This window comes from Eulemur rufifrons, chromosome 1 (genome assembly GCF_041146395.1).
Source record: "Eulemur rufifrons isolate Redbay chromosome 1, OSU_ERuf_1, whole genome shotgun sequence".
Taxonomy (NCBI): Eukaryota; Metazoa; Chordata; class Mammalia; order Primates; family Lemuridae; genus Eulemur; species Eulemur rufifrons.
In genome coordinates this window covers 26,489,401-26,513,830 of record NC_090983.1, presented here as the reverse complement: position 1 = coordinate 26,513,830, position 24,430 = coordinate 26,489,401, and the positions used below count along the sequence as shown (strand labels likewise).

The following is a 24,430-nucleotide window of genomic DNA, read 5'->3' as shown; positions in this document are numbered from 1 at the left end:
CAGGTGCAAGCACAGCAAATCTCAAGCAAGGCTGGGCAGGCTGTGTCAGTGTTAACTGCACAGAGAGCCAAACACCCACCACCAACCCACCACCGCTCTGACATCGGAGGCCAGCTCCTTCCAGGGCAGGCATTATCATGAATAATTAAAGCGAAGCTCTGCTTATCAAAATAAATGAACAAAGGATGTCTCTGACATAGCAGTCCCCGCCTCCCCCCCCCCCCGCCTTTTTTTGGTTGTTTTAGGAGACTTATTTTTTTCTCAGCTACTGCTCCTACCAATTGGATCATCTTCAGAGACCTCCCTATCAATTTGGGTAAATTAGCAAGCTTCTCCTCCATATGGAGCTGCGGCTGTAAATCACAAATATGAGTGTGTGTAAAATTATATAGCATAGGCCCAGTGTAATAATAAACACATTTATATTTTATAACTGCTCTTTTCTCCACATTCAAGCGGCCTCACTGCCTGGGCCCCAGAGGTTCCCAAGCACTCCCCACCGGCTCCCGTGTGCGGCAGTCTCTGCTTTGTGTGCACTTTCTTTCCTCGTCACAGACTGCTATCTGCCAAATGCCAGCCGGCTCTTTGTGTCGCTGCCTGCAAGAAACCACACCGGCTCCCAGTTCTCCCTGCAGCAGAACACGGACACAAATGAGCAGGTGACCTTTCAAACCGTGTCAAAATGGGCCCTTGACCCAGAGACCTCAAAACTTCAGTGGTTTCGCTGTCTAAATCACCCAACTGAAAAGACCTATGTTTGCACAATGTGATTGTGTTTACACAAAGATTTAACGCCTCAATAGAGCAAAAGCTGTTCAGTTAATTTTAATTATTGCTTTATTCTTCTCACAACAGATTTTTTAAAAAATGTTTCACAGTGAGCTTGCGGTAATTGATCCCATAAGCTTTGTACCTATGGTCCTTGTAGCTCACACGGTGACAGTAGTGGGGAGGATGTATGAAAAGTTTTCCTCGGCTGAAAAGGATTCTTTCCACTTTCTGGCCTTGCTCATTAAACATTCTTTTTATAGAAGAGGTACACCAAGGAAAACCACAGAAAAACTTCCAGATCTGACCGTGGGAGGAAGGAAAAAGATACACAGGTGGGTTAGAAAGCAGTCTAAATGCTTAACAGCCAATTCTAAGCAAGCAAATGCTACTGCCAATTATAATGATTATTACGGTTATTTCCTTGGCAGGTAGAATAAAAGAAAAAGGGGAAATAAGTTTGAAAACACAAAGATGCACAGGAACACACACACACAAGTCTATAGATGTCAAGCATTCAGGGGTAATATGTGTTATGCCTTCCACCTTCCAGGAATTTGTCTCTTGGTGTTAATATCTTTTCTTTCTTTAGATCTCTGGTGACAATGTAAGTGCCCATTGCTCGGATGTTCCTGTAGACCCTTTTGGCAGAATGCTAGAGAGCAGCTATTCTTCACTGTGTGCTTTTCTGAACACAGAGGAGAGACCACTGCACACATCAGCAAAATCATAACCTGAGTTTGGGATCTTTGCCTATTAGTGGACTTAGAATTCCTGTATTTCCCAGGAGTTTTTCTTCTTACAACATTTAACCCAGCCATAAATATAATAAAAAAAGTGGCCAATAAAAGGATAAAACAAAATTATTCTCATTCCACTTTTATCACACAAAGAAAAATAAAGGAACAGAAATCATTTGTTCAAACTCACCCAGCAAAGCTCTGGTGTCCCTAAGACAAGCATGCACAGCTTATATACTAAGATCCATCCGTCCAGAGCATCCTTCAACTTCTTTAAGGCACTTCCATTTGGATTTTCCAGTTTAGTAATTAATAATAGAAGAATGCTAAGGTGCATTGTTTTAAAGGGTCAGGGAAAAGTTTGTATTTACTATTTCTCATACTCTGGTTTCTCTTCAGATCGTATAAATCTTTCGCCTTTTACTATGTCTCATCAGGAATTCTCTAAAATATGCAAATGCACTAATATGGAGGTATCATTTTGAGAATCGATACCTTGCATTTGTTTGCATCTTCGAAATTAGCTTTCTTTCTTGAAATAGGGAAAAAACAATGAAGATCAAGTATTCTTAAGTTCAACCAAAATAGAGTATAAGAATAGATTAAGACAATCATTCAGTTTTCTTAGCTATTCTGAATTTGTAGTCATGTTGAACAAGTAAAATAGTAACTCACATGTTACCTGGCACATGTGTGAAGTTAGTAGAATGACAAACATTAAGCCATTTATTTTTCTGAATCATCAACAAAATTAAATTTATTTATATCCTGTTCTAGGTGAGGCCCCCAAAAGAAATTACTGATCTGTAAAGGAAAAACAGAGCAAGGCAGGCTCTGCTATAGTTCAGCAGAGAAACCTTTGAAAAATCATTATCCGAACCCTCAGTTCCCTCATTTGTAAAATGGGTATAATGAGAATACTTACCCCATAGGTAAGTGACGGTTAAACGACGTATGTGAAAGCACCTGATAAGCTATAAAGATCAATACACGTGACACTGTTATTGCTTACTTGCGTAACGTAATAATGCAGAGGCTTGGTACCCAATTGCCTTCTCGCTCCCAAAGCCACGCTGAGCAGGAATGCCTCGGCCTACCCTTTCTCCAGCACATCTGCTCTGGGGAGCTGACTAAATAACCATTGTATCTTCAGGTCATCAAGATAAAGATTACTAATTCCCTCCTGGGTCTAAAACTAAGGTCCAATAACAACTGTGATCCAAAACATGGCACTTACCATGACCCCACGAGGCCAGCTCGCTAATGGCAATCTCTCCAAGTGGCAAGGGATAAGCTAATCTGTGTGAAAGCCACAGATGTCACGTACTGAGGAATAAAGTCAGCAGTATTATCTCCAAACAGCAAGGACAATGCAGTACAATTATAACAGCATATTGTCCATTGTATCTGGGGATGATGCGTCTGACAATGCTATTTTCTATGCATGCGAACGTAGCTCAAAGGGCCAATGCATAATTCACAACTCCTGACAAAATGCAGGCACAAAGTATGTGGCCATTAGATAATGCCATTTAAATCCTTTTACCTGAAAGAGCAGCTTTCTCCCTAAGAACTCAAAAAACTTCCAGTACTTTCCTCGTGGTGCCGGTGCGAACCAGAACAGTAAATAACAGGAAATGCGCTGAAGTAGCAAACATCAGTGCCATATACAGTCTTCCCAGGAAAAGTTCTATTTTCTGACTGAAAACACGTCACCCTCATTTCTGCACTAACAGCTAATCTTCTTTTTGATAACAAGGAAACAACTGCTATAATTCACCGAGGCTGCCGTCCAGGAGAGGACAGGTGGAGAATGACAACGCCACGTGCTGATGCAGACCCTTTGCGCCCGGTCAGCAAGGCCCACTTCCTGGCCAAACGCCTCCCTCCCACCATACCAGCCTGGCAGTTCATGGGATTCAAACCCCTGCCTCAGCAAAATCTCAAATTATTACAGGTCAGGAGCCTTCAGCAAAAGGGGAGGGCACGGCACTCACGAAGGGCTGCGATCACGAATGTTCGATATGGAAAGCTAAGCATTCGGCAGAGATGGGGACGTATCCTTCATATCATTAGGGAGACGCCGCTCCTCTTCCAGGTCCTGATAGAAATGACAAGTCATACAATGTTTCTCCTTAGTTGATATTGTTAAAGATCATAAATGGGAAGGCAAGCCCTGGTGGGTAGTAATAGAAGGATAAGGAAATATTTGCAAGTGGTCAGACCAAAGAGGAGGACGGGTGACTTTGCTTTCAGCCTAGGTTTCTCGGCTCGCTGACAGCGGGGCAGGTGATTCTTTGTTGTGGGGGCTAGCCTGTGCATCGTAGGATATTCAGCAGTATCCCTGCTCTCCACTTACCAGCTGCCAGTAGCACAACCCCTCCCCCAAGATGTGACAACGAGAAATGTCTCCAGACATTGCCAAATGTCCCCTAAGGGGCAAAATCTCCCCTGGTTGAGAACCACTGCATTAGGCAACTAATGGTCTCACATTTGGGGAGAATGGCTGGACTAAAAGGTTTACTCTCACACGTGATGGCCTCTTCAGCCACTGAGAGGAGGATCCAATACTCCCCTTGAAGCATTCGTTGTGTGACTTTCATGTTCCTGTGGTGCCCTCATTAGCCCCAGAAGTTGTTAGAGGGTCAGGGAAGGCCCAGTGGAGTGGATCAGTGCCCCGGTGAGCAGGCGGCCACGTGGGGTTTAGAGCACAAAGGCTTGGGGCGGGGAGGGAATCCTGCTCTGTCCCCAGGTGCAGGGCCGCATCTGCCCCACGGAGAGAGCACCTTCTTCTCATTTGCACAAAAGCAAACTCTGGGTTAGCAGCAGCCCTGCTGGGGAACTGGCAGCTATAAGATTCCTCTTTTCCAGGTTTCTCAACGGGTTTACCTGCTACAAAAGATAGTAGCTTTTTGTGGCAGGTTTTCGGGACTGAGGAGACTCCAAAGGTTGAAGCAGATACATGGAATCCCTCCTTTCAGCTCCCAAAGCAAGCCTGCTTGTCTGCCGCACTCTCATGCTGGCTTTGAACATGGACACATCCAAAGAAAGAAGATCTGCTCTCCCAGAAGAGTATGAAGAGAAGCTCAGAAGTGTGCACTGATGTTCCTTTATCACTGGGACTAACCGTGAACACCTTCAGCCTTCAAAGACCCCTGGCTTGGGGTCCCTGGGTCTTGCCAGAGCCATATGAGGCACTGTAACCCCATCCAATCAACGGGGGAAGAATGGAGCTAACAAGACAAACACCCAGGACGTCTCTGGATTTTGTCGATCCACATCCTGCTCAAGTCAGATAGGGATGACCCATGATATACTTGAAAAGTTGTTATTCTGACAACCTGCTGTCAACAAAGACTAAACACTCAAAAATCAAAACCACCCCCGTCCCAAAGTCACAATATAAGACTTGTTAAGTGATGAAAGAATATTCTAACTTCTGGTAGTTCCTCACAATCGAATGGCTAAATCCTTTAATGGGCAAATACATTCGAATGATTAACAACTCTATAATTCACAGAGATAGCAGAAGTAACATACCTGCTCTGCAGTTGTCCTCTGATAATAAGACTTCTTTTGCAGTTTGAATGCTACTAAATTAGGCTTGCTGGTCTGTGGGACTGTGCAATATTTGTTCAAATATCTAAGCCTAGTTTGAGGCCTTCAACCTATGTTGAGGATACTTTAAACAGAAACGATTCCACAGAGCCTACTCTTAGCTTACGGTGGAAGGGCTTGTATCTCAGAATAGGGCTCCTCCTGCTTCACTTTTGACAGGGGATGGTACATCTCATTAGCATGGAAAACCAGTACCAGCCATTAGTGTCAAAAAGAGTTGCCTTTGCTAACTATTTCTGTGCACAGTCACACAACATGCTCTGAGTTTTCTCAATAAAACAGCTCTTTCCCAGGGGATGAAACTGCCTCTTCAAGGGGCCCCGATTTACATACACTTTCTCAACCATTTAAAGTGAAACCTCCTTGGAGCATCACTTCACTTCTGAAGAGTCTTCCTCCTCACACTTCCAGTGAGAATTTCAATAATGATGAAATGGAAACTTCTACTTAAACAGGAGATAACAACTGTATGGAAAGTAATTACACTCTTTACATTTTAACTTGTTCTTTAAATCACAAAATTGATTTCAGATTTATTTTGCATCACATTTGTTCATTTGCTGTAGGAAAGAGGCTACGGTATAAAACATGCGTTATTTCCATGTAAATGTGATGTACTGACAGAAAGTATCGAGATACGTGCTGTGCACATCAGAGGAATAAAACCCATAATGGAAAGTCAAAAGGGTCTAGAAGCCTCTCTTTACTCCTTTATAATAAATAAAACAGGAATATCCCACAATGCTTTAAGCCCATTTTGTTTCTTTCTTTATACTCTGATATCAAGAAGAACGGCCACAAAAGAATTTGGTCTGTTGAAGAGATAAAGTGGCACTATCCTTAAGATGTTAAAGATGCTGCCTTGTTATTTAGTTAGTAATTTTAATGTTTGCACAAATTCTATTAGTGCTTATATCAAATATAGGTGTGCAATGTTTTGTCAATTTTTTTCTTAAGAAGACAAAAATCTATCATTTAAGTGATAAAGCTTCAAATGCCTCACTTCTTTTAAACTATTTTCATAAGGTATGCAAAGAAAGAAAGACTTCAAGAGTCTAATGTGTTTCCATAGCTAAAGGATTTAGTTGAGAAAGCAGGATGAGGGGCCGCAGGTGCCAGACATTGTGTAGAATTTGCACTTATGCTCCATTAATTGCCAGCATATCTTCCTCTCCCTTTTCCTCCCCTCCCCCCAACACTAAATCCCTCCGGAAAACAGCAGAGCAGCAGGCCCAGACTGGTACCCAGCAGCAACACCAGGAGCAGAAGTAGCCAATTACCCTCCAGAATACAAAGAAGGGGGGAAAAAAAATGATGCAGTTACCTAGCAACCAGAAAGAGCAGAAACAGCTGTGTAGCAGGCCCAGGCTGGTACCCAGGAAGAAACAGGATAGCCAATTAGCACACTGTATTTAATGCTGATGTGGTTTCCTAGTAACAAGCTGTACAAGTCTGTCTGTTGCATTTCTCCCTCCCTCTCTCACATTTTCCTCAATCATGCACAGTATTACTATTTGCCCTAATTACTGTTTCTCCACTGCTTCAAGCGACCATTATTTTGTCCCCAGAGAAATTGGAAGAACTCAGAAAAAAATCTTCTATAATGACAGTATTTAGTTTCAAATTCAGTTTAGCTGTAAGCCTTGAGACACCAAACAACAAAAACAAGGAATGAATAAACAAAAAGCCAGCAAATCATCCTTTGCCTAAATTTAAAAGTAGCCCATGATACCTTTTCTACATATTATTTACGTGTAAGTGAAACAAAAACAATTTAATAATACATACTGTCATTTTACTATACACTACATTTTCAAATAAGTTGGCTCCTCTGTGTACTTGAATTTATTCATATTGATTTTCTGACACTCTCTCCTGAACATCAGGAACATAAAACGTCTTATTACCCATATCAGGGAAGGGAGATGTATCTTTTGTTGCTCTTTTTAAAGTACCAATACTAGTTTCAACAGGCTCATGACCAATTGAGAATTCAATATGCAGAATCATTATTTCCTTTCTATAATAGAAGCTGAGTACGTGTGAAGGACGTTGTGTGTGCCACAGTAAGAGGATTCAAAACACAATGTTGTAAGTTTATAACCAAGCAATGAATTCCATTGAGATGACATTAAAATACATGAACACACAAAATGAAGACAGAAAACTTTTAAACATGACCACTACACAGTTATTCTAAAATATCTCCTACCACATATTGCTACTCTTGTATACCAGAATATGTACCAGAGTCACCCTTTTCCTTGGGTGTTATTCATTAGAATACAGGTGACATAATTCTACATTTTTAAGGCATCCATTGGACTCCTAGTACCTCTCTCTCTTAGCATTGGCTTCAATATTGGTATAACCTATAGTCCTTCTTACAAAACATCCCTGCTATGAAAACACCAAGGGCTCCAGAGGAAGATGTTAGTCACCATAATAAACCTAACTGGCCAACATTCTGCCATGGAGGAAAATGACTTTCTCAACTGAGGATGGCTTCTGACTTCCTGTCTGCAACAAAAGGATTAATAGCTTTTATCATCTTTAGCTCACGTAGTAAAACAGATACAACTATCCTGTCCCAACAAAATGAACATTTAAAAAAAATTTTACATTGTTCACAATATGCACCACTTTACTGAATTCCATAGATTAAATGTTAATTATGGTAATGGAAAGATAATACATTCTGAAGGCAGAAACAACAAAAGAAGCCTAAGTATATGTTTCATGATACTAGAGGAATACTTTATAATGTAAAAAGATTTTTAAATTATAAATGCATTTTATTTTGCAAACAAAATAAAAGGCGTCTTACCTGAATGCAGGTAACTTTTGAAGGGAGGAAAATGGAAGACGAAAGGTCCAAAAAGAAGGGGTTCTGCCAAGGAGGCCTAGTTTAGGGCAAAGCTGGACCTAGGCTTCATAAAGAATTGGAAATGGGGCAGGCTGATTTTCCATCCCAGAAGCTTACAGGGTCCAATCCTGGGTCAATCCCTACCTCACCTACCTCCATAAGCACAGATGGTGAAGGAGAAGGTAAGGTGAACAGAAATATGGGACAGACCGTGGTAAGCTTATTCTCACTGCAGACATCCTTAAATAATTTAAGTGGCTTGACCTGCATTATATAAGCTACCGCTGGTGACTGAACATGGGGACACTGTAAGAACAGGGAGTAACTCCACCACTGGTTCACCGAACAACCAGCACATTAAAAAGTCACTAACTTTTGATTACTTTGAATGGTCTTCCCTCCACCAACATTTAGCTTATAACTGTCATGCCAGTATATTACTTTAACAAATTGTTGAAAAGGAGCCATTCCTAGAAAATGTAGAAAATCCCGTAGCAGAGGAGGGGAACAGAGCAGGGATGGGGTGGAGTGAGGAATGCTACCTCAGCTTCCAACACTCCCCATCCTGTCTCCCTGCTTGCCTGTAGACGCCTGAAATTCTATTAACGGTCTCCCAGAATTGAAGATTAAAAAACTAGTAATAAAAGATGAAAGTGTTGTACACTGGTTGATGGATGTGTAGTCCACCACCAGCACCAATCCACAGTGTATTTCTACCAGATCCTTCCTGAGGCGAAGGCAGGAAGTGACAGGAGGTATCAGGATTGGGTTCTTAGGTGGGGAATGTAGAAGAAAAGAGGTGAGGTTTTAGGAAACAGGTTTGCCCAAGGCCATCCGGTTTGCCTTCATTAGGGTGAGCACAAATAGAAACTGCCCGGTCGGAAGGGTTAGGCTTTCTCCATTTGGCACCTGCGTAGCCTAGCATAGCTTAGCATCACATGACACAGAGCGACCACCCATGGGCAACCGGATTTCTGAACAGTACCATTTGCTTATCAGAACTAACTTACTCACGTGAACAGTTTGTTTCATGATGATCCATTATGAAGGTTTCAACTGTAATTTCCACTAAATTCAAACCGGATTCAAAGGAAGACACATCATTTTACAAACATTTGTTATCTGTCCTCGTATTTTAACTTTTTTAAAAAAGAAAATCATTCCCAAGTTCTAAAAAAAGGTGTCTTTTTTAATTACACATGATTTTTAAACTCCATTTTTTCCCAATTCAAACAGAATCACTCATTATTGTTTCAACTTCACTCACTAAGAAAATTATTGCCCACCACCAATTAGTTCTCATAACAATCATCTTAGCCTTCACTCTTTACAAAGCTCCATTTAACTTCCCTCAAACCTCCCAATATAGTACGTACAGGATAGCCATAATTATCATGGTCATTAACACTCCCATTACAATAGACAGTTTCCATATATTACCTATTTATTAATATTAAAGGGAAGAGTTATTTTAAAAGTCCACATGTGGCCTTCTCAATGTCATTCTTTCCTTTGCACAGATTCTCATGACCCTCTTTTCCTCTTCTCTATCAAACAGAGCTGGCCTACCCTTGAAACCCTAGAATTTATAAAATTCTATTACTTCCACTGCCTTTTCTGAAATGAGATTCCTCTGTTCTCTTCTCCTTCCTACCAAGTCGCCTGCACCCCCACTTCATCCATGCTATGTTTTCTTTTGAGATCAGGTTCCAAATATAATAACTTTATGAAACCATATTTCAGGCTTTTGCTTCAAAAAATCAAGGTCTTCAGAGATGGGGGAAGGAACAGTATATAGTATAGTGGATGTTCAAAAAATATTAATTGTTGATAATGAAACACTCATTAATTTCATGTTTTTTCTTTCTCCTCCATTCTTATTTTAACATACTTATTTACTTTGTGACTACCAATTATGCATTAAAAGGACATCTGGAAGAGGCATCCACAAAGCCTACATTTATTACCATACCATAATGATAAAATAAATGTGCTTGCTGTGTATATGCTGAGCTTAAGCCATTCTATTCAATATATGTTTACATTAATTTATCTTCATAAATGTTAAGAGCTATCATATTGCTAAATTATTATGTGGTGAAGTCCTAAGATTTTCCTGAAGGATAAAATTCTCCCACCAACTGTTTTCCACCACCTCATTTTGAACCCTTTCTTTTCAAACTCCTCTTAAGCTCTTGAATATGCTAAATCCAAACTATCAAACCCTCCTATTAAACTCTCTCCACCTTGTGAACTGAACATTTAACCCTTATTCTAGTTTCCATCCCGTAATCGGGGTTTAATGAGTTTCTGCCTCAACACATGGATAAACTTCATTAGCAGCCATGTGTCTCAGCATATTAAAGGCCCTTTAATGTCTTAAAATTGCCCCATTTCAGTTGCTATTGTATAAATTCAAAGAATTCTTATCTATGGCACTGAGGAGATTGGAAGTGGTCGATGGGCCCCCCTACAGTTCCTCACTGAGGTATTTAATTTTATCCTGCTGATATGCCTGACCTTGAATTAGAGTTTCTATTTATATAAATTAGTGTATTATCACATTGGCATCATTTAAAAAGATGAACAGCATCAATAAACACCCTGTCCAGAAAGAGAAAAGTGACTTTTTATTCTCTGAATCTTCCATGCTGCCTCTGACTACCCTCATTTAACGTCCAGTCTCCCGTCAGCTGCTTCCCTTTTGCTGGTCACTCCCAGACAGTGCCTGACATCTACGGGCACTTGATACCTGTTTGTGGAACAACCGAAGAACAAACAAAGTAAGAAACAAGATAATCCATTAAACAAGATGCAAACCAATGGGACAGAAGACATGGGTCAAATTTTAATTTTACCAATGTGGGAATTTCATAGCCTGGGCTAAGTTATTTTTACATTTTTGGTCCTCAGTTTCCCTGATATGTGACAATGCTTGCCTTTCTTATTTCATAGGGACAGAGTACTAACATTTGTCATTTTAATGCAAACCAGGACCATAACAAGAAAGTCTCTCTTTAATCCTAAGTTTAAAAAAAATGGTAAGAGTAACGACCATAATAATAGTAGCTACAGCAGTAGCAATAACAGGGCAGGAACCGGAAGACCATTCTTTTGTAATTTCCTTGCACTGGTTTTCAGTCACCTGATAAGGTAATATGTTTAAGGACCTTCTTAATTCTTATCTACTAAGAGAACATTTAAAGTAGTTTTCATTGTCCATTTGTATTTAAACTGCACATTTTTCATTTCCTCTTAATAATAGGCTACTATAAAAAAAAAACCCACTTGACTTTTTTTTCCTTCTTATTATTTAGCATAGAAATTAAGAGCTCAGAATGCAGGAATACTTTTTGGTTCAAATCCTCACCCAACCATGTATGAGCTGTGTGATGTTGGGCAAATTACTTAACCTCTCTGGGTCTCATTTTCCTCATCTGCAAAATAAGATAAGATAGTACCTGTGTCATTGGGTTAATATGAAGATTAAAAGGGTTAATATTTGTAAAAGTCTTAGAACAAAGCCTGGCACATAGCAATTGCTTTCTAGGTATTTGCTGAATAAATAAAATAAACAAATTATATTTCAGATGTTAAAGAGCTTTCATTACGTGCATGTTAAGAGCATTTTGTTTGCCTCTTAAATGCTCTACTCGTCTTTTTGTTTGTAATATTTTTAGCCACTTTTTCATTTGAAAATAAACTGTTTCCCTAAATCCTGATTGTGCCACCTCTTAGAGATTGTGCCCCTTGGTTCAGTGAATCCTGCCTCAAAGGAGATGTAAGCAAACCACACACTGGTATTGCCTTTCCAGCTGAAGAATAACCCTTACGTCCTTCAGCCCAAAATCTAGACTATCCTTATCACCTTCTGTGTATTAGGCACCATCAACTCCAGGCTGCAGAAAGAGCCTTCCCAGTAGCATAGAGAGAACAAGGCTTCTTATGTCTCCCTCCACTGTGATCAAGAATAAAGATTAGTTGCTAGCTTTGTCCCAACTTTTCCAACATGACTCACTCTTAATAATCTAAATGTAGACATGCTTTCATATGAATTTTCAAATTTGAAAATTCTGCTCACTTAGCACAAAGCACCATTTCAAGTCCAGGTTTTTCCTCTCTTCTCAGAAGTGATCAAAAAGAAATGTAGAAAATAATCCTTTCTCTTTTTGCATAGAAACCACTAACATTTTAACAAATTGATTTTTGCTAAAAATGAGCATAATAAAGAGATTTTTTTAACATTGGAAGGGAAGGTTCCCTTTGCATAAAAATATAAAGATTATTTAGCTAACTCCAAGAAGATGGATACAAACTATGATCATAATGGTTGAATTACAGAGAAAGCAAAATATATTACACGAAGACCAGAAAACAGAGTGGGAGAGAAAGGTCTGCAATGGCTTGGCTGCTAAGGACATATTTATGCTCATGCCAACACTAAGTGCTCTTCCTGATAAATAAACCATATGTCCATCATTGCATGCTTCCTCTCACTGAGACCCTGCTACTTCACAATTTTCCTTTTGTCCCATTCCTTGCCTTATCTTCTTCCACCTCCAGCCCGGTCCCCTACCCCTAGCTTTACTTCCTTGGGCAAACAGTATTTGTGCCCTATCTACCAACTGGAACATCTGCTATCTTAAAAAAAAAAAAAAATCTAAAATCACCTTATTGCCTAGCATCCTCTAGGGCAAAAAGTTTGAAAGATTCAGCATCCTCAAAAAACAGCCACAGAAGGAGGAAAAAAAAAAAAAAGCATTATCTTTTCCAGCTCAGTAAATTCTATCTGTATAAAGAGTAAAAGAATAACACTTTAAAAATTCCTCAATGCAAGCAAATCCATGTTATCAACAAGGTATTGTCTGTCTTTATGCACAGAAGACAGAGACCCACACATTTTATTTTATTTCATTTTTGTACTGTGTCTCCTTTGCAACATATTACCATATAGAAGAGATACAGTATATAGCTTTAACTGTAGAGAACAAAATGCCAATATTTCCTCTCTTTCTCTTGGATGGTTTTCTTATCCCTTTTTCTTTCTGTCCCAAAACACCTCCCTAACTGAAAGATAAAAAATATTTCCACTAAATTAAAGAGAGTACTGTGTTTAAACAGCTTGCCTGAATCCAACCAGAGCCCATTTTTTTAAAAAAACTTCATTTCCACATTTGGTCAGCAGCTCACCCAACTCCATTCCTTGTATCAGCAGCCTCTTTCCAACCCAAATTCCCATCGCCATATACCTCTGCCCTCGAGCTCTTACCAGTCCATTTCCTTTATATGTTTGCACTTAATTTGATTCCATCCTTCATGCTTTTTTCATTATTCTTAGTTCATCCACACCCCATAAATTATCACTTTTGTTTTCAGTTCCCCATGTGTCCTATTCACACCAATTCCAAATAAATACTTCTGATTCTCATCTATTTAATCCAAATTAATTCACATTACCTCTCCCCCACCTCCATCCTTATCCCTACCTCCCCTCTTGTCCGTTTCTCTTTCTTATGGCACCTACTTTTCCTTCCAGGCTTGTTTCTGAGGAAGGTCTTACAGGCAAACGCTTCTGCACGATGCAAGGCCACTGCTTCCTGTCTGTCTGAGGGGAGCCGGGCTCTCCCTGTGTTACTGCCAATGTCAATGGACAATGCCTGTGTGTCCAGTTTCACCCTCCACAACTGGCGTCCATGAGCATCACCACCCCACATCCCATAGATCATCCATTGGGAGTGAGGGGGGTGAAGCTTCTTGCTTTTTCATGGTATTTAACTTTGGCTAACTAGCTTGTTCCTAGCTCACATAAGCTGGTTTCTGACTCAATCATCATTGATCAATATCAACAAGAACAGCCATAAATAAAATCAACCCCACTACTATTGTAATGAGTTTTTTACTCACTACTAAGTATTTTGCATGCATTTAATCTTCAAAACAACCTAGGAGGTAGACACAATTATCCCTGTTTTATAGATGAGAAAACTGAGGGTCAAGGAAGATAAATAACTTATCCAGTTCATAAATCTAGGAAGTGGTAGAGCTAGTACACAAACCCAAGACCGCCTGATCACAAAGCCCAGCTCTTAACTACTATGCACTACTGCTTTCCTAATAATGCATAGTGCCTCCCTGAGTAAATTCCCTACGGGAGGAGTCTTTCCACCTCAGTCCCACATAAGGCAAGTGGTTGCAGGTGCTGGGTAACATAATGAGCTCCACCTTGGTAATCACTCTGAGTAGACAATGCTCAAAAAACAAAGCAACAAATAATGCATGAAGCATAATAGTTACCCTTCTGGCGTCTCTGTTTGGAAAAGAGGACCTCTGGACTCTCCCAAAAGAATCTCTACTTTCTAGTACCTGTCCAGTCTCCATACCAGGCAGCATATAGCCTGTCAATAATTCAGAAAGGCATCCATCATCATGAATTCCACAGCCTCAACCCAGTTCAACATTCGTGTCCCATCCTGCTTTCTCTGGCTTCCTGGGGGTGACGGGGGCAGGAGATAAGTCACACACTAAAGCCAAGGAGCCCTGCAATGTGTCTTGCCATTACTTCACTCAGTAACTTTGGAAATAAAGGAATATAAACAAACAACTACTTTCAGGACAACATACAATATCAGAGGGGAAAAAACTGACAATAGCAGGAGGTATTAGCCTTGGTGTGTGTAGAGTAGAGAACTCAAACCCAAATTCTGATGGGGAAACACGAGTGGGACTCGACCCCTAAGCCACAGGATTCAAACATGTTAGGAGACCATCCCATGAACTAAGTAAAAGCTACATGGGAAATTAAGTTCCGAATTAGAGGAGTATATGCCCGAGTTCTGTGCACAAGGAAGTAACATCAGCTCTCATCCTCCCATGGGAAAACTTTGAGGTTCAAAACAGTGATTTCTTCTAGTCACATATTATGCACTCCAGAAGTATCTGGAAAGTTCTTTTGTACTGCACAAAGACAACTCATGGACCCCAAAACATTAGAATCAAAAGGGACTTTAAAAGCCAGACTGTTGGACAGACATGGATAATGAGGCCCACTGAGGGAAGAAGACAGGCTCAAGGTCACAGGGCTACTTAGTGGCAGAGTTAGAACTAAAACCCATGTTGTTCTGATTTGCTAGCCAGTGATCTTTCCACTGCACACTTCTTTGGTGGCCCAGTCCCCAAACCCCAACAGAGCCCAGACACTTCTCCTAGCTCATATACTATCCCCCACTTCTCTCTGAGAATGCTTTTATACTGCCACTCACATCTTTGGGGATCTTCCCTACCCAGCTTGTAGTGTGCAAGCAGTATACAAAAACCATACAGACAGCACACTCTTAGAGGCTCACTTAAAAACCACCAGTCACAGTAATTGCTACTAGCATCCTGGTAGACCGAGAAGAGACACCACCCCTAAGCTCTAACCTCAGAGCAGAGAACAAAGACCAGTTCCAAGAAAAATGTTGATCTTACTCTTTTCTGTGTGAACCCCACTCTTCCAAAGTATCCCATTGCTCAAAAGATCAATACGATTCCTTGGAGTCACCACAAAAGTCCCCAGTAAGATACACAGTCCCCATCCCTCCCCCACCAGCCCTTACCACACACATAGCAGTGTAATCACTTTAGCAACTTCTCAGTAACAAGCTCATTAAAAAGCAATTCTGCCATCTCTCCATAAAGCACGCGCCAGAGAACAATGCAAAAGAGGAGATGCCAATTAATTATAGAATGATCACATCTAATGAACTTTGAAACCCTCCTGCTGTTGGTGACTTTGATGAAAAATCAGGGATGCTGGGAAAAGAGTGAACAGGGACACCCTGGCTACCTTGTTTAACTGCGAGTGCTTTCTTTTTTTTTTTTTTGAGACAGAGTCTCACTTTGTTGCCCAGGCTAGAGTGAGTGCCATGGCGTCAGCCTAGCTCACAGCAACCTCAAACTCCTGGGCTCAAGCGATCCTTCTGCCTCAGCCTCCCGAGTAGCTGGGACTACAGGCATGCACCACCATGCCCAGCTAATTTTTTCTATATATATTTTAGTTGTCCATATAATTTCTTTCTATTTTTAGTAGAGACGGGGGTCTCGCTCTTGCTCAGGCTGGTCTCGAACTCCTGACCTCGAGCAATCCACCCGCCTCGGCCTCCCAGAGTGCTAGGATTACAGGCGTGAGCCACCACGCCCGGCCTTGCAAGTGCTTTCAAACGCACCTCCTCAGATCCCAGTGTTGATCAGAACGGCAGAGCTACACTCACAAAACAACACAGGGTATTGGTAGAATGACAAGTATCTGTGTCAAGGACAGCTGTGGGTCCCACTGCCAGAGCCCCTTCGGCCATCCTCAGCACTGCTGGAGTCTACACTGGGGTTGGCACTGCCTCTGAAAGCAGCTCACAGCCAACAAGGGACAAACCCATGTCCTCTGCTCGGGGCATCTTGAGTCCTCCTGCCTCCCCACCCGGGCCCTCCTGCCTCGCTATCACCGCCTGGTCAGCAGGGATGCTGCTCCTCGGGACCAGGAGAAGCCCTTCCCGCCACGAGGCTACCGGAGGGAAGGGAGAAGAAACCACGTGCGGCCGACTTGTACCACTACCTGTGTGAGTCCTCTGATGGGCCTTTAAGTGGGAGCTTTTTGTATAAACCTTCCGGCACCCGTTAAACTGACAGCGGTGAACTCTCTTCTTGTTTTCGGGGCATGCTTCAGCCCCTAGCCCTCCTTGGTCACTGTCGCTCTGTCCACTCTTAACAGTCCCAGCTGCCGCCACGGCCGCTGCTGCTGTCGCAACCCCTCCCACCTTTACGGAGCTGAGTGCAGCCTTCTTGGCCACCAGTTTCAACGTCACCGTGCCATCCACGGCGGATAGAGTCTGTGAGGTTTTGACCAGATGGCGGCTGAGCTCAGGGGACGATGGGGGCGTTAATGAGGTCACTGCGTTGAGCTGGGCCTGGTTGACGGCTGTGTAGCTGTCTAGAGAAGAGCTGGTTGGCTGGAGGCTGAGGCAGGTCTCAGAGAGCAACTTGTCCCGAGAGAGCAGAATGTCCACTGCCGAGCTCTTCTCGCAGATGGTCGCTTCCACGGGGAGCAGAAGGGGGTCTAAGCGCCGGAAGCTTTCCTCAATGCACGGGGGAGGAGAAGCGTGGAGGAAGCAGTCCAAGTCCTCACCAAAGGTCTCTGAGATCCTCCTGGGCTCCGTCTGTAGGTAGCGTTCCAACTCAAGGCATGTCTGCAGAGAGCAAGAGGGAGGGAGAGAAATAGCCATCAGAGGCAGAGAACACCATGAGGCTACATGTTGACAGGCAGAGGAGGAAGGTCCAGAGAGAATACTTTCATGGCTGGTGTCTGCAGCACTTTTGGAAAGGTCTTACCTTGCTATTTACTCTCTGAATACCCCTGAAGGGTTTGTGAGGGTCATATCATACGATTTCGACTACTCTAGTTGAAGGAGAACTAGAGCCCCGGAAGGACTATCTCACGTCTTTAAGATCCCAGGGAACATCAAATGACAAAATAATGATCTTCTACCCCTCAATCCAATTCCCAGCATCTTTAGGAGCTCCCATGTGAGCAAGAGGCAAATAGAAATAGACAAAGTTTTCATGCTAAGACAAGACTTCCCAGAGTCCACCTTCATTTTTCAAAATAGACTCGAGCAAGTCACACAAATAAGGCAATTTTTTCCAACTCACTCTGAAGAACAAACCATGTCCACTCAAACTAAGAGGTGACCTCAGCAGCAATCAGCCATCAGCAAGCCCTGCCTTGGGCATGGATTCCCTCACCAGCAAGAATGGACGCTGCTCTAAAGAGCACCTACTGTAAAACCTTTGAGGCTCAAGACAAAACCCTTGTAGTTCACAGCAAATTATTTAAAATACAATTGTTACATACTTTGTGGCAAGGAGCATAAATGCCATTTCAATGGTTTAGCATCTCTAACTACATGACAAAAATAAGTTTAAACATAGCTAGATAACTTAAAGATAGGACTGGATATATTTCAAGACAAAATTTTCACCTGGTAAAGAAATAGAGGAGCAGGACCAAAAAGTTTAGTTTCAACAAATCTTCACCTATGGTGCTCATTAAGTCTATGTAAGATGGTAGAAGTGATGTTATGGCAAAAGAGATAGTTGAGAAGTTTGTATTCTAAAGCTTTCTTCACTTAGAAACCCTACTATTCCAGAATCTTGTATAAAACTACATTCCTCACTTGCACCATCAGTTCAGTTTGCTCTTTCTGCTGGACTCAACAAAGAACCACCAATAGCAAATTTTACATGCGACTGGCTCCAAATTTACTGTCTCCGTAAAGTTTCTATGTTTTCAACCAATGTTCTGATGCTAGGCTTTTATTTTGTTAAGAATATATTTTAATGATATACCTAGTCATGTTGTATCTGTCAAAGATTTTATTTTGGTGACATTTCAAAAGATTGGGTTTTAATCAGACTTCTGGTAAAACTCTGCATTACTGAATAAGAAAACTAGCTATGGTTTAAGTGTGAATCAGCTTTGGGGCTCACTGTGGATCTTCAATGGTGTAAACTACTGAATGGTCCCAATCTTCATTCAATACTCAAGTCATAAATGTTCATTCAACTACTGTGCTCACAGCAAGGTGGAAGGCTTTGTATGTACTAGAAGGAGAAGACACAGCAATAGATCCATGTGATGGAGGTGCAGAAAAATAATCGCAAAGCCAAAAATGACATGAGTTTACAAAGCAATATGACACCACATAAATACCATAATATAAAGTGTGTTGATAAGTTCTTAAGGGCTAAGTGGACAATGAATTCTATATTCTGTAATATGGAGGTATTAATCAAGAAAAGCTTATTGGGAAAGTAAATTTTTATTTTGCTTGACTTATTAACTAATAGCTCTGACTTAGTAGTGACCCAACAATTTATATTAGAAACCAATACTACCACCTTCTCAGGTCTAGAAATATGCCTTATCCTCACTTGCTCCTTTTCTGAACTCCACATCTCAAAAATTTCCCCTTCCTTTTTCCATCTCATTGCTAGAAATCATCATTTACTTCTCTTCAATACTGAAATCCTCATTCTTAGCTCCAGTCAATTCACTTTCAAATTATAAGATTCAACTCCTTAAACTTCCCTTAAATATCCCCTTATCTTTTTAAACCATCCCCTACCCAGCACAGTGCCTGGCACCCAAAAGGTACATAATGTCTGTCAAAGATGAAACCCACATTATACTATTACTTTGCTTGTTCTATCTCTTCTACTCTTCAAAAGCCATCTTCTGACACCCTACCCTGGACCATGCTGAGATTTGACCACTAACACATGTCTTCTGGAACACAACCGTAACACTTCTTGAGCTCTGCCCAAAGAGCAGAACCAGATCTTTGAGACATACATACATTCCAGGTAAAAATCAGCTGAGTCATGGGTTATGAGATGTCCTTGAGGCAGTTCCCTGCCTCCCACAAAATGACCATTTCACACTCAGTCACCACTGTCTAGCTTTTGTATGCCCTGTTCTTCTATATACCTTCTAGCTCAAAGATTTGAAAGTCTAAGAAATTGTTATTTTAAAAGGCTCAATCTTTTCATATTCAGAGTTCTGAGGAACTGAGATATTCTAAATACATTTGCACGCTCTTCTGGGAGGATGAAAAAATAACCTACCCAGTATGCCCTGGTTTGAATCCCAGGAGCACATGAGTCATACTTATGATCTAAAGACGGAGAGACCTCTGATCACTAAAATGTGGTAAAATCTGGATCACTTCAGAGAGACTGTAACTTACAATCCTGACACAAGACCTTCTTATTTCATCCGAGAACCGCAGAAGTATGAGCACCCATCAGGATGTGTTGCACAGCCCTATGAAATCATTATGGAATAATTTTTATCTTGAGAAATCCACTTCTTATCTGCTAGAGATGAAGGTTAGGTGGGTAGAGGTACAAGTCGACTGAAAACCAGGGCGAGGGGTTTAAAGACGTTCTCATGAAGAGTGTGCAGATTAAAATGTTAAGAATGAGGAGGACTTTAATATTAGATTATTTCTAAGCCAATGAAGACCTTTATCTCCAATGTTATTTGTAAATGATTATGAGAACTCATTTAAGAAATACCCATGATGTTTAATTGGAATTTGAGATATCAGTATTTTTTCACGTATTTTCTCTCTCTCTCTCACACACACACACAGACACACACACACACACGTATGTATAGAAATAAATGTGTGTGTGCATGTGTGAGTATACACACATATATTTCCTCACTCCATCCACTGAAAGAGGCTACAAGCAAAGATACCCCTCTAGCAATGAGCAAGCTTAGCAAAGAGATCTTGGTTTCTGACTATCATTATTCAATAAGGGGAACCAGGGCTCCTTGGAGAAATAGTTCTTTGAAGAGCTGGTGCAAAGAAAATAAAAGATAAGCCTAGAATATCTTGTAGTACCAAAAGGCAAAAAAGTGCTCATGAAGTGATGGAAGTATGTCAAAAAGACTCAGGAGCCAACTTAAAGAAGCTCACCATGGCCAAATCTGGACAATTTGAGTAAAAAAAAAAAAATAAAAAAAACCTAACGATGATCATAGATTATATTCCATAAAATAAAATAAATATCTACCAATCCATACTAAATAAATGATTAATAAATAAACAAATGGATGGGAAGGGTCAGCTCTTCCTTACAGTAAAATTCCAATTAATAAACATAGAAGGAATGACAGAAACAGAAAATAACCATTAGGCAAACAACAAAGTAAGAATGATTACAAGTAAGAATCACCAATGGATGCTCAAAATCAGTGATGAGAAACGAGATATCTGCCTAGTCACAAAGTATCTCCCCCAACAAGATATTTGTTAATTACAAAGACAAAAATAATAACTTTATAGCGGAGAAGCCTGGCAGACACCACCTTAGCCATGGGATCCAAGTTAGCAGCAACAGTGACAAGTCATATTAATAATACCCCTGACATGAGATGCTGATGGATACCATATTATTCTGAGAGATTTCTGCCAAAAATGGACAACTTCAATCTACTCATAGGAAAACATCAGACATATCCAAATCAAGGACTATTCTATAAAAGAACTGGCCAGTTATTCTTTAAAAGTATCCAGGTCATGAGGACCAAAGGATGATTGGGAAGTGTCACAGATTGGAGGAGACTGAGGAGAGATGACAACTAAACGCAATGGAACCTGGTCTGGATACCAGAGCAGGAAAAGGGTATTGGTGGTAAAAATAATGTAATTCAAGTGGAGTGTACAGATTGGCTAATGGTATTGCATCACTGATGATTTCCTGGTTCTGATAATTGGACTCTGGTTAGGTAATATTAGGGGAAGCTGGGCAAAGTATATAAGGTAACTCCATGTACTATTTTTGCAATTTTTCTTTAAGTCTAAAATAATTTCAAAAAGACAGACAGACCCATTAGCAAACTGAGTGTCTCTAGACTATAAATTTGGATACAGAGTTCAAATGTTTGTCCACCAAAACCAAAGATGTACTCTGTTTCAATGTCATGGTAGCCAGAAAATGCCAAATCTGAGTCAGCAGATGTCAGTTTAATGACATAAATTATGTCTGTCTGGTCTCTCACCTTGGAGATACGAGGCTTCCCTCAGCCTGACCTGAAAATACAACTTAATGCTTGAGCCACTGGATCAACCCCCACCTTCTGAAAAATTCATTACAGTCAGCAATGGTAAGGAAATGTTCCTAAGTACAAAGTGATTTTCCTCTATGTTTATGAGTCACAAATGAGCTTTGTGAAGACTTTCTGATATCTCAACTTTGAAATGCATAGCGGCTTCTTCTCCTAGTATCCTAATAAATATCGCCTGAAATTGGTTTTGGATGATCACCCTGAAACCTTTTTTAATACTCTCTTCACGCTTTTCATAGCCTTCTTACTTGTTGAAACATGCATATTAAAAGTAATAATCCAAGACCTAGTTAAAAAAAGAAAAGACTTTAAACCTATTATTGCCATAACTACTACTTCTATGATAATTTTACTATAAGGAGGAGATGACTCTTCCCCTCTATTTATTTTTTCAATCATTTATTTATACTGGTATGGATTTATAGATATTTTAGTCTATGGATTATAATCCATTATCGTCATTATTCATTTTTGTTTCTCAAGGTTCCAGAGGCACAAGTTGAAAGGAAACACGATAATTCAAGTCTTGTAGCACATTAAGTTTACCCAAATCTTCCTGCTGCTGGCAAGAGGCAGTTACTTTCACAAGCTCGGGAAAATGTAAGACATTTGGTCATATATAGGCATGATGTCAAGGTTACCAAATGGCTTTCGTTCAACCTGTCCTTATATCACCATAAATTACATGAAACTTGCCAGTCAAGATTGCAAACATCTCCTCTTGCTTTGACCATTTTCTCTATGACACTTTCCTAAAGGGTTTCCTTTACCTATTTTCTTCTCTTTACCTCATGTTCATGTATGCTTGAAACAATCTTTCACCTTCCTTCCCACTCATCATTCCTTCATTCGAAGTTCAACATAAAGTCTATCCCCTTCAGGAAGCCTGGTCCCCAAAAAAAAAATGGAGTAAAGAAAATATGCTGACTGCCAAGTGTTGAAAGACACCCATCTTCAACCCTGGACAATTAAACACTATCTCCAAAATGAATCTAAGAGTCCACAGATTGGTGGGATGTCTGGTTTATTGAGATTATGATCTTAAAAGCAATCATGTATTCTTTAAACCATATAGATTCTCAAACAGTAAAGATAATCATTTGGAGCTAAACCTCAATCTCTGTTATCTCAGATGGCAGAGATGTCTAAGTGTGGGAAGTTATGGAGAGTTGTACGAGCTAGAACTTTCTGAGAAAATGAGCTAGAATCACCTCACAACCCCATCCATTGCCCCCAATGTAACTACAACTATGTTTAGTTGCAGACTCTAGTCCAGGCTCCTTAATGCCATCCCTTTTCAAATGAAGTATTTAGAACATAAAAAATTCTAGTTTTTATTTCTGTGTCCCTAATTTAAACTTAAGACAAAGCCATTATTTTTGCCACCACTCAATAACTGTGCTAGTATGAGTAATTACTGAGAATCTTTGGGACTATGTACACTCAAGTTGGCAAATCAAAAAATTTAAGAAATTGCATTTTGTTAATGATTTTTTTCTAAAATAATACAGAATCAATGGGTAAAAAAAGGCCATCTCCTGCAACCAATGTTTCTAGTTACTTAACAGTCATTTGCGGTCCTTTAGCCAGCCACCCATAATCTCAATCATTGCACCTATCTCCCCTAAAAAGGCCATGAGTTAAAAGTACAAAGAGATAAAACAAACTGGGGAAAGAACATAGATGCAAAAATATGGGAACATGCAGCTTTCCACTTTGTGGAAACTTGCAAAGTCATGCTTCCTTTGAGATCAGACCTGGACCTGATGATGATGACAATGATGATGATGACGATGATGATCATGATGCTTCTGGACAGGAAGGGGTAAACTTTGGTTTCCAGAAAGAATGTTCACCCAGGTAATTGCACACACAGGTGAACTGTGTTTGGCTGCCCATGGGAGCCCCTTTCTGACATTTATTATGTGTGGCTTTGTCATGTGCTATTAACCATGGTGCCACAGTCCCCAAAGAGTCTGGAGCACAGAAAGAGGGAAATGAACCCCTTGCCTTTCTCCTGGGAGGGTCCTAAAGCTCGATTACTTTTTTGTGGCTTTAAACTCTTCATATACATCCAAGAATGGAAATTCAGAGTGACACAAAATAAGCTACTAATAGGAGGTAAATGTGGGCATCTTTTTTTCAAGCCATCTTCTAAAATACTCACTCTTTTCTAACTTATTGGATCTACTTACTCTTCACATGTTTTAGCATAAAAAGACTGATTCCTCTGGCTCCTGAAACCAACCGGAAAAAAATCTAGGATTACAAAGATTGATATTGATGGGAACTTTGTGATTTTCCCCCTTCAAAGAATGATGTGATGTAATGATTCTGACACATTTCTAGTCTTTTAAAATTAAGTCAGCGTTGAAAGACAGGAAAAGATGTAGGAAGCATGGTCAGAGAGATCTGGTACCCTTTTTCTCAGGGGTTGGAGGAAGGGAAAGAAACATCATAATTAATAAACTCAGGAAGCCCACGGGAGAACCTCAGATGCCAAGCACTTGAACTTGTTGCACACCTTCCTGGGTTTCAACATTTTAAAGCAGGTTTGAGGAAGAGGATGATAAAATTGAACCTACCTCATGGCAGAAAAGATGCATGAACCAGTGACAAGAATCAACCTGGAAAGACCTAAGAAAGAGATTCCTAAGAAGCTTTTATGCAAATATTCACTTTTTCTTGACTTTCATTATCAGAAAATATTAGGGTGGGAGGATTAAGAGAGAATGAATTTTGTGTAGAAAATGTGAGTACCAAGTAAAC

At 40.5% G+C, this 24,430-nt stretch overlaps 1 protein-coding gene across 3 annotated transcripts in view; it reads right to left on the bottom strand.

The window, feature by feature from the left end:
- Positions 1-24,430, bottom strand: part of KLF7 (KLF transcription factor 7) — an 84,255-nt gene that overhangs the window by 25,756 nt on the left and 34,069 nt on the right. For 2 of the 3 annotated variants that reach the window (XM_069467833.1, XM_069467836.1), the window contains exon 2: positions 16,580-17,210. In XM_069467833.1, coding sequence (XP_069323934.1) covers positions 16,580-17,210 — 631 coding nt within the window. The remainder of the gene's footprint in view (positions 1-16,579; positions 17,211-24,430) is intronic. The other variant, XM_069467840.1, reaches the window with a different exon arrangement.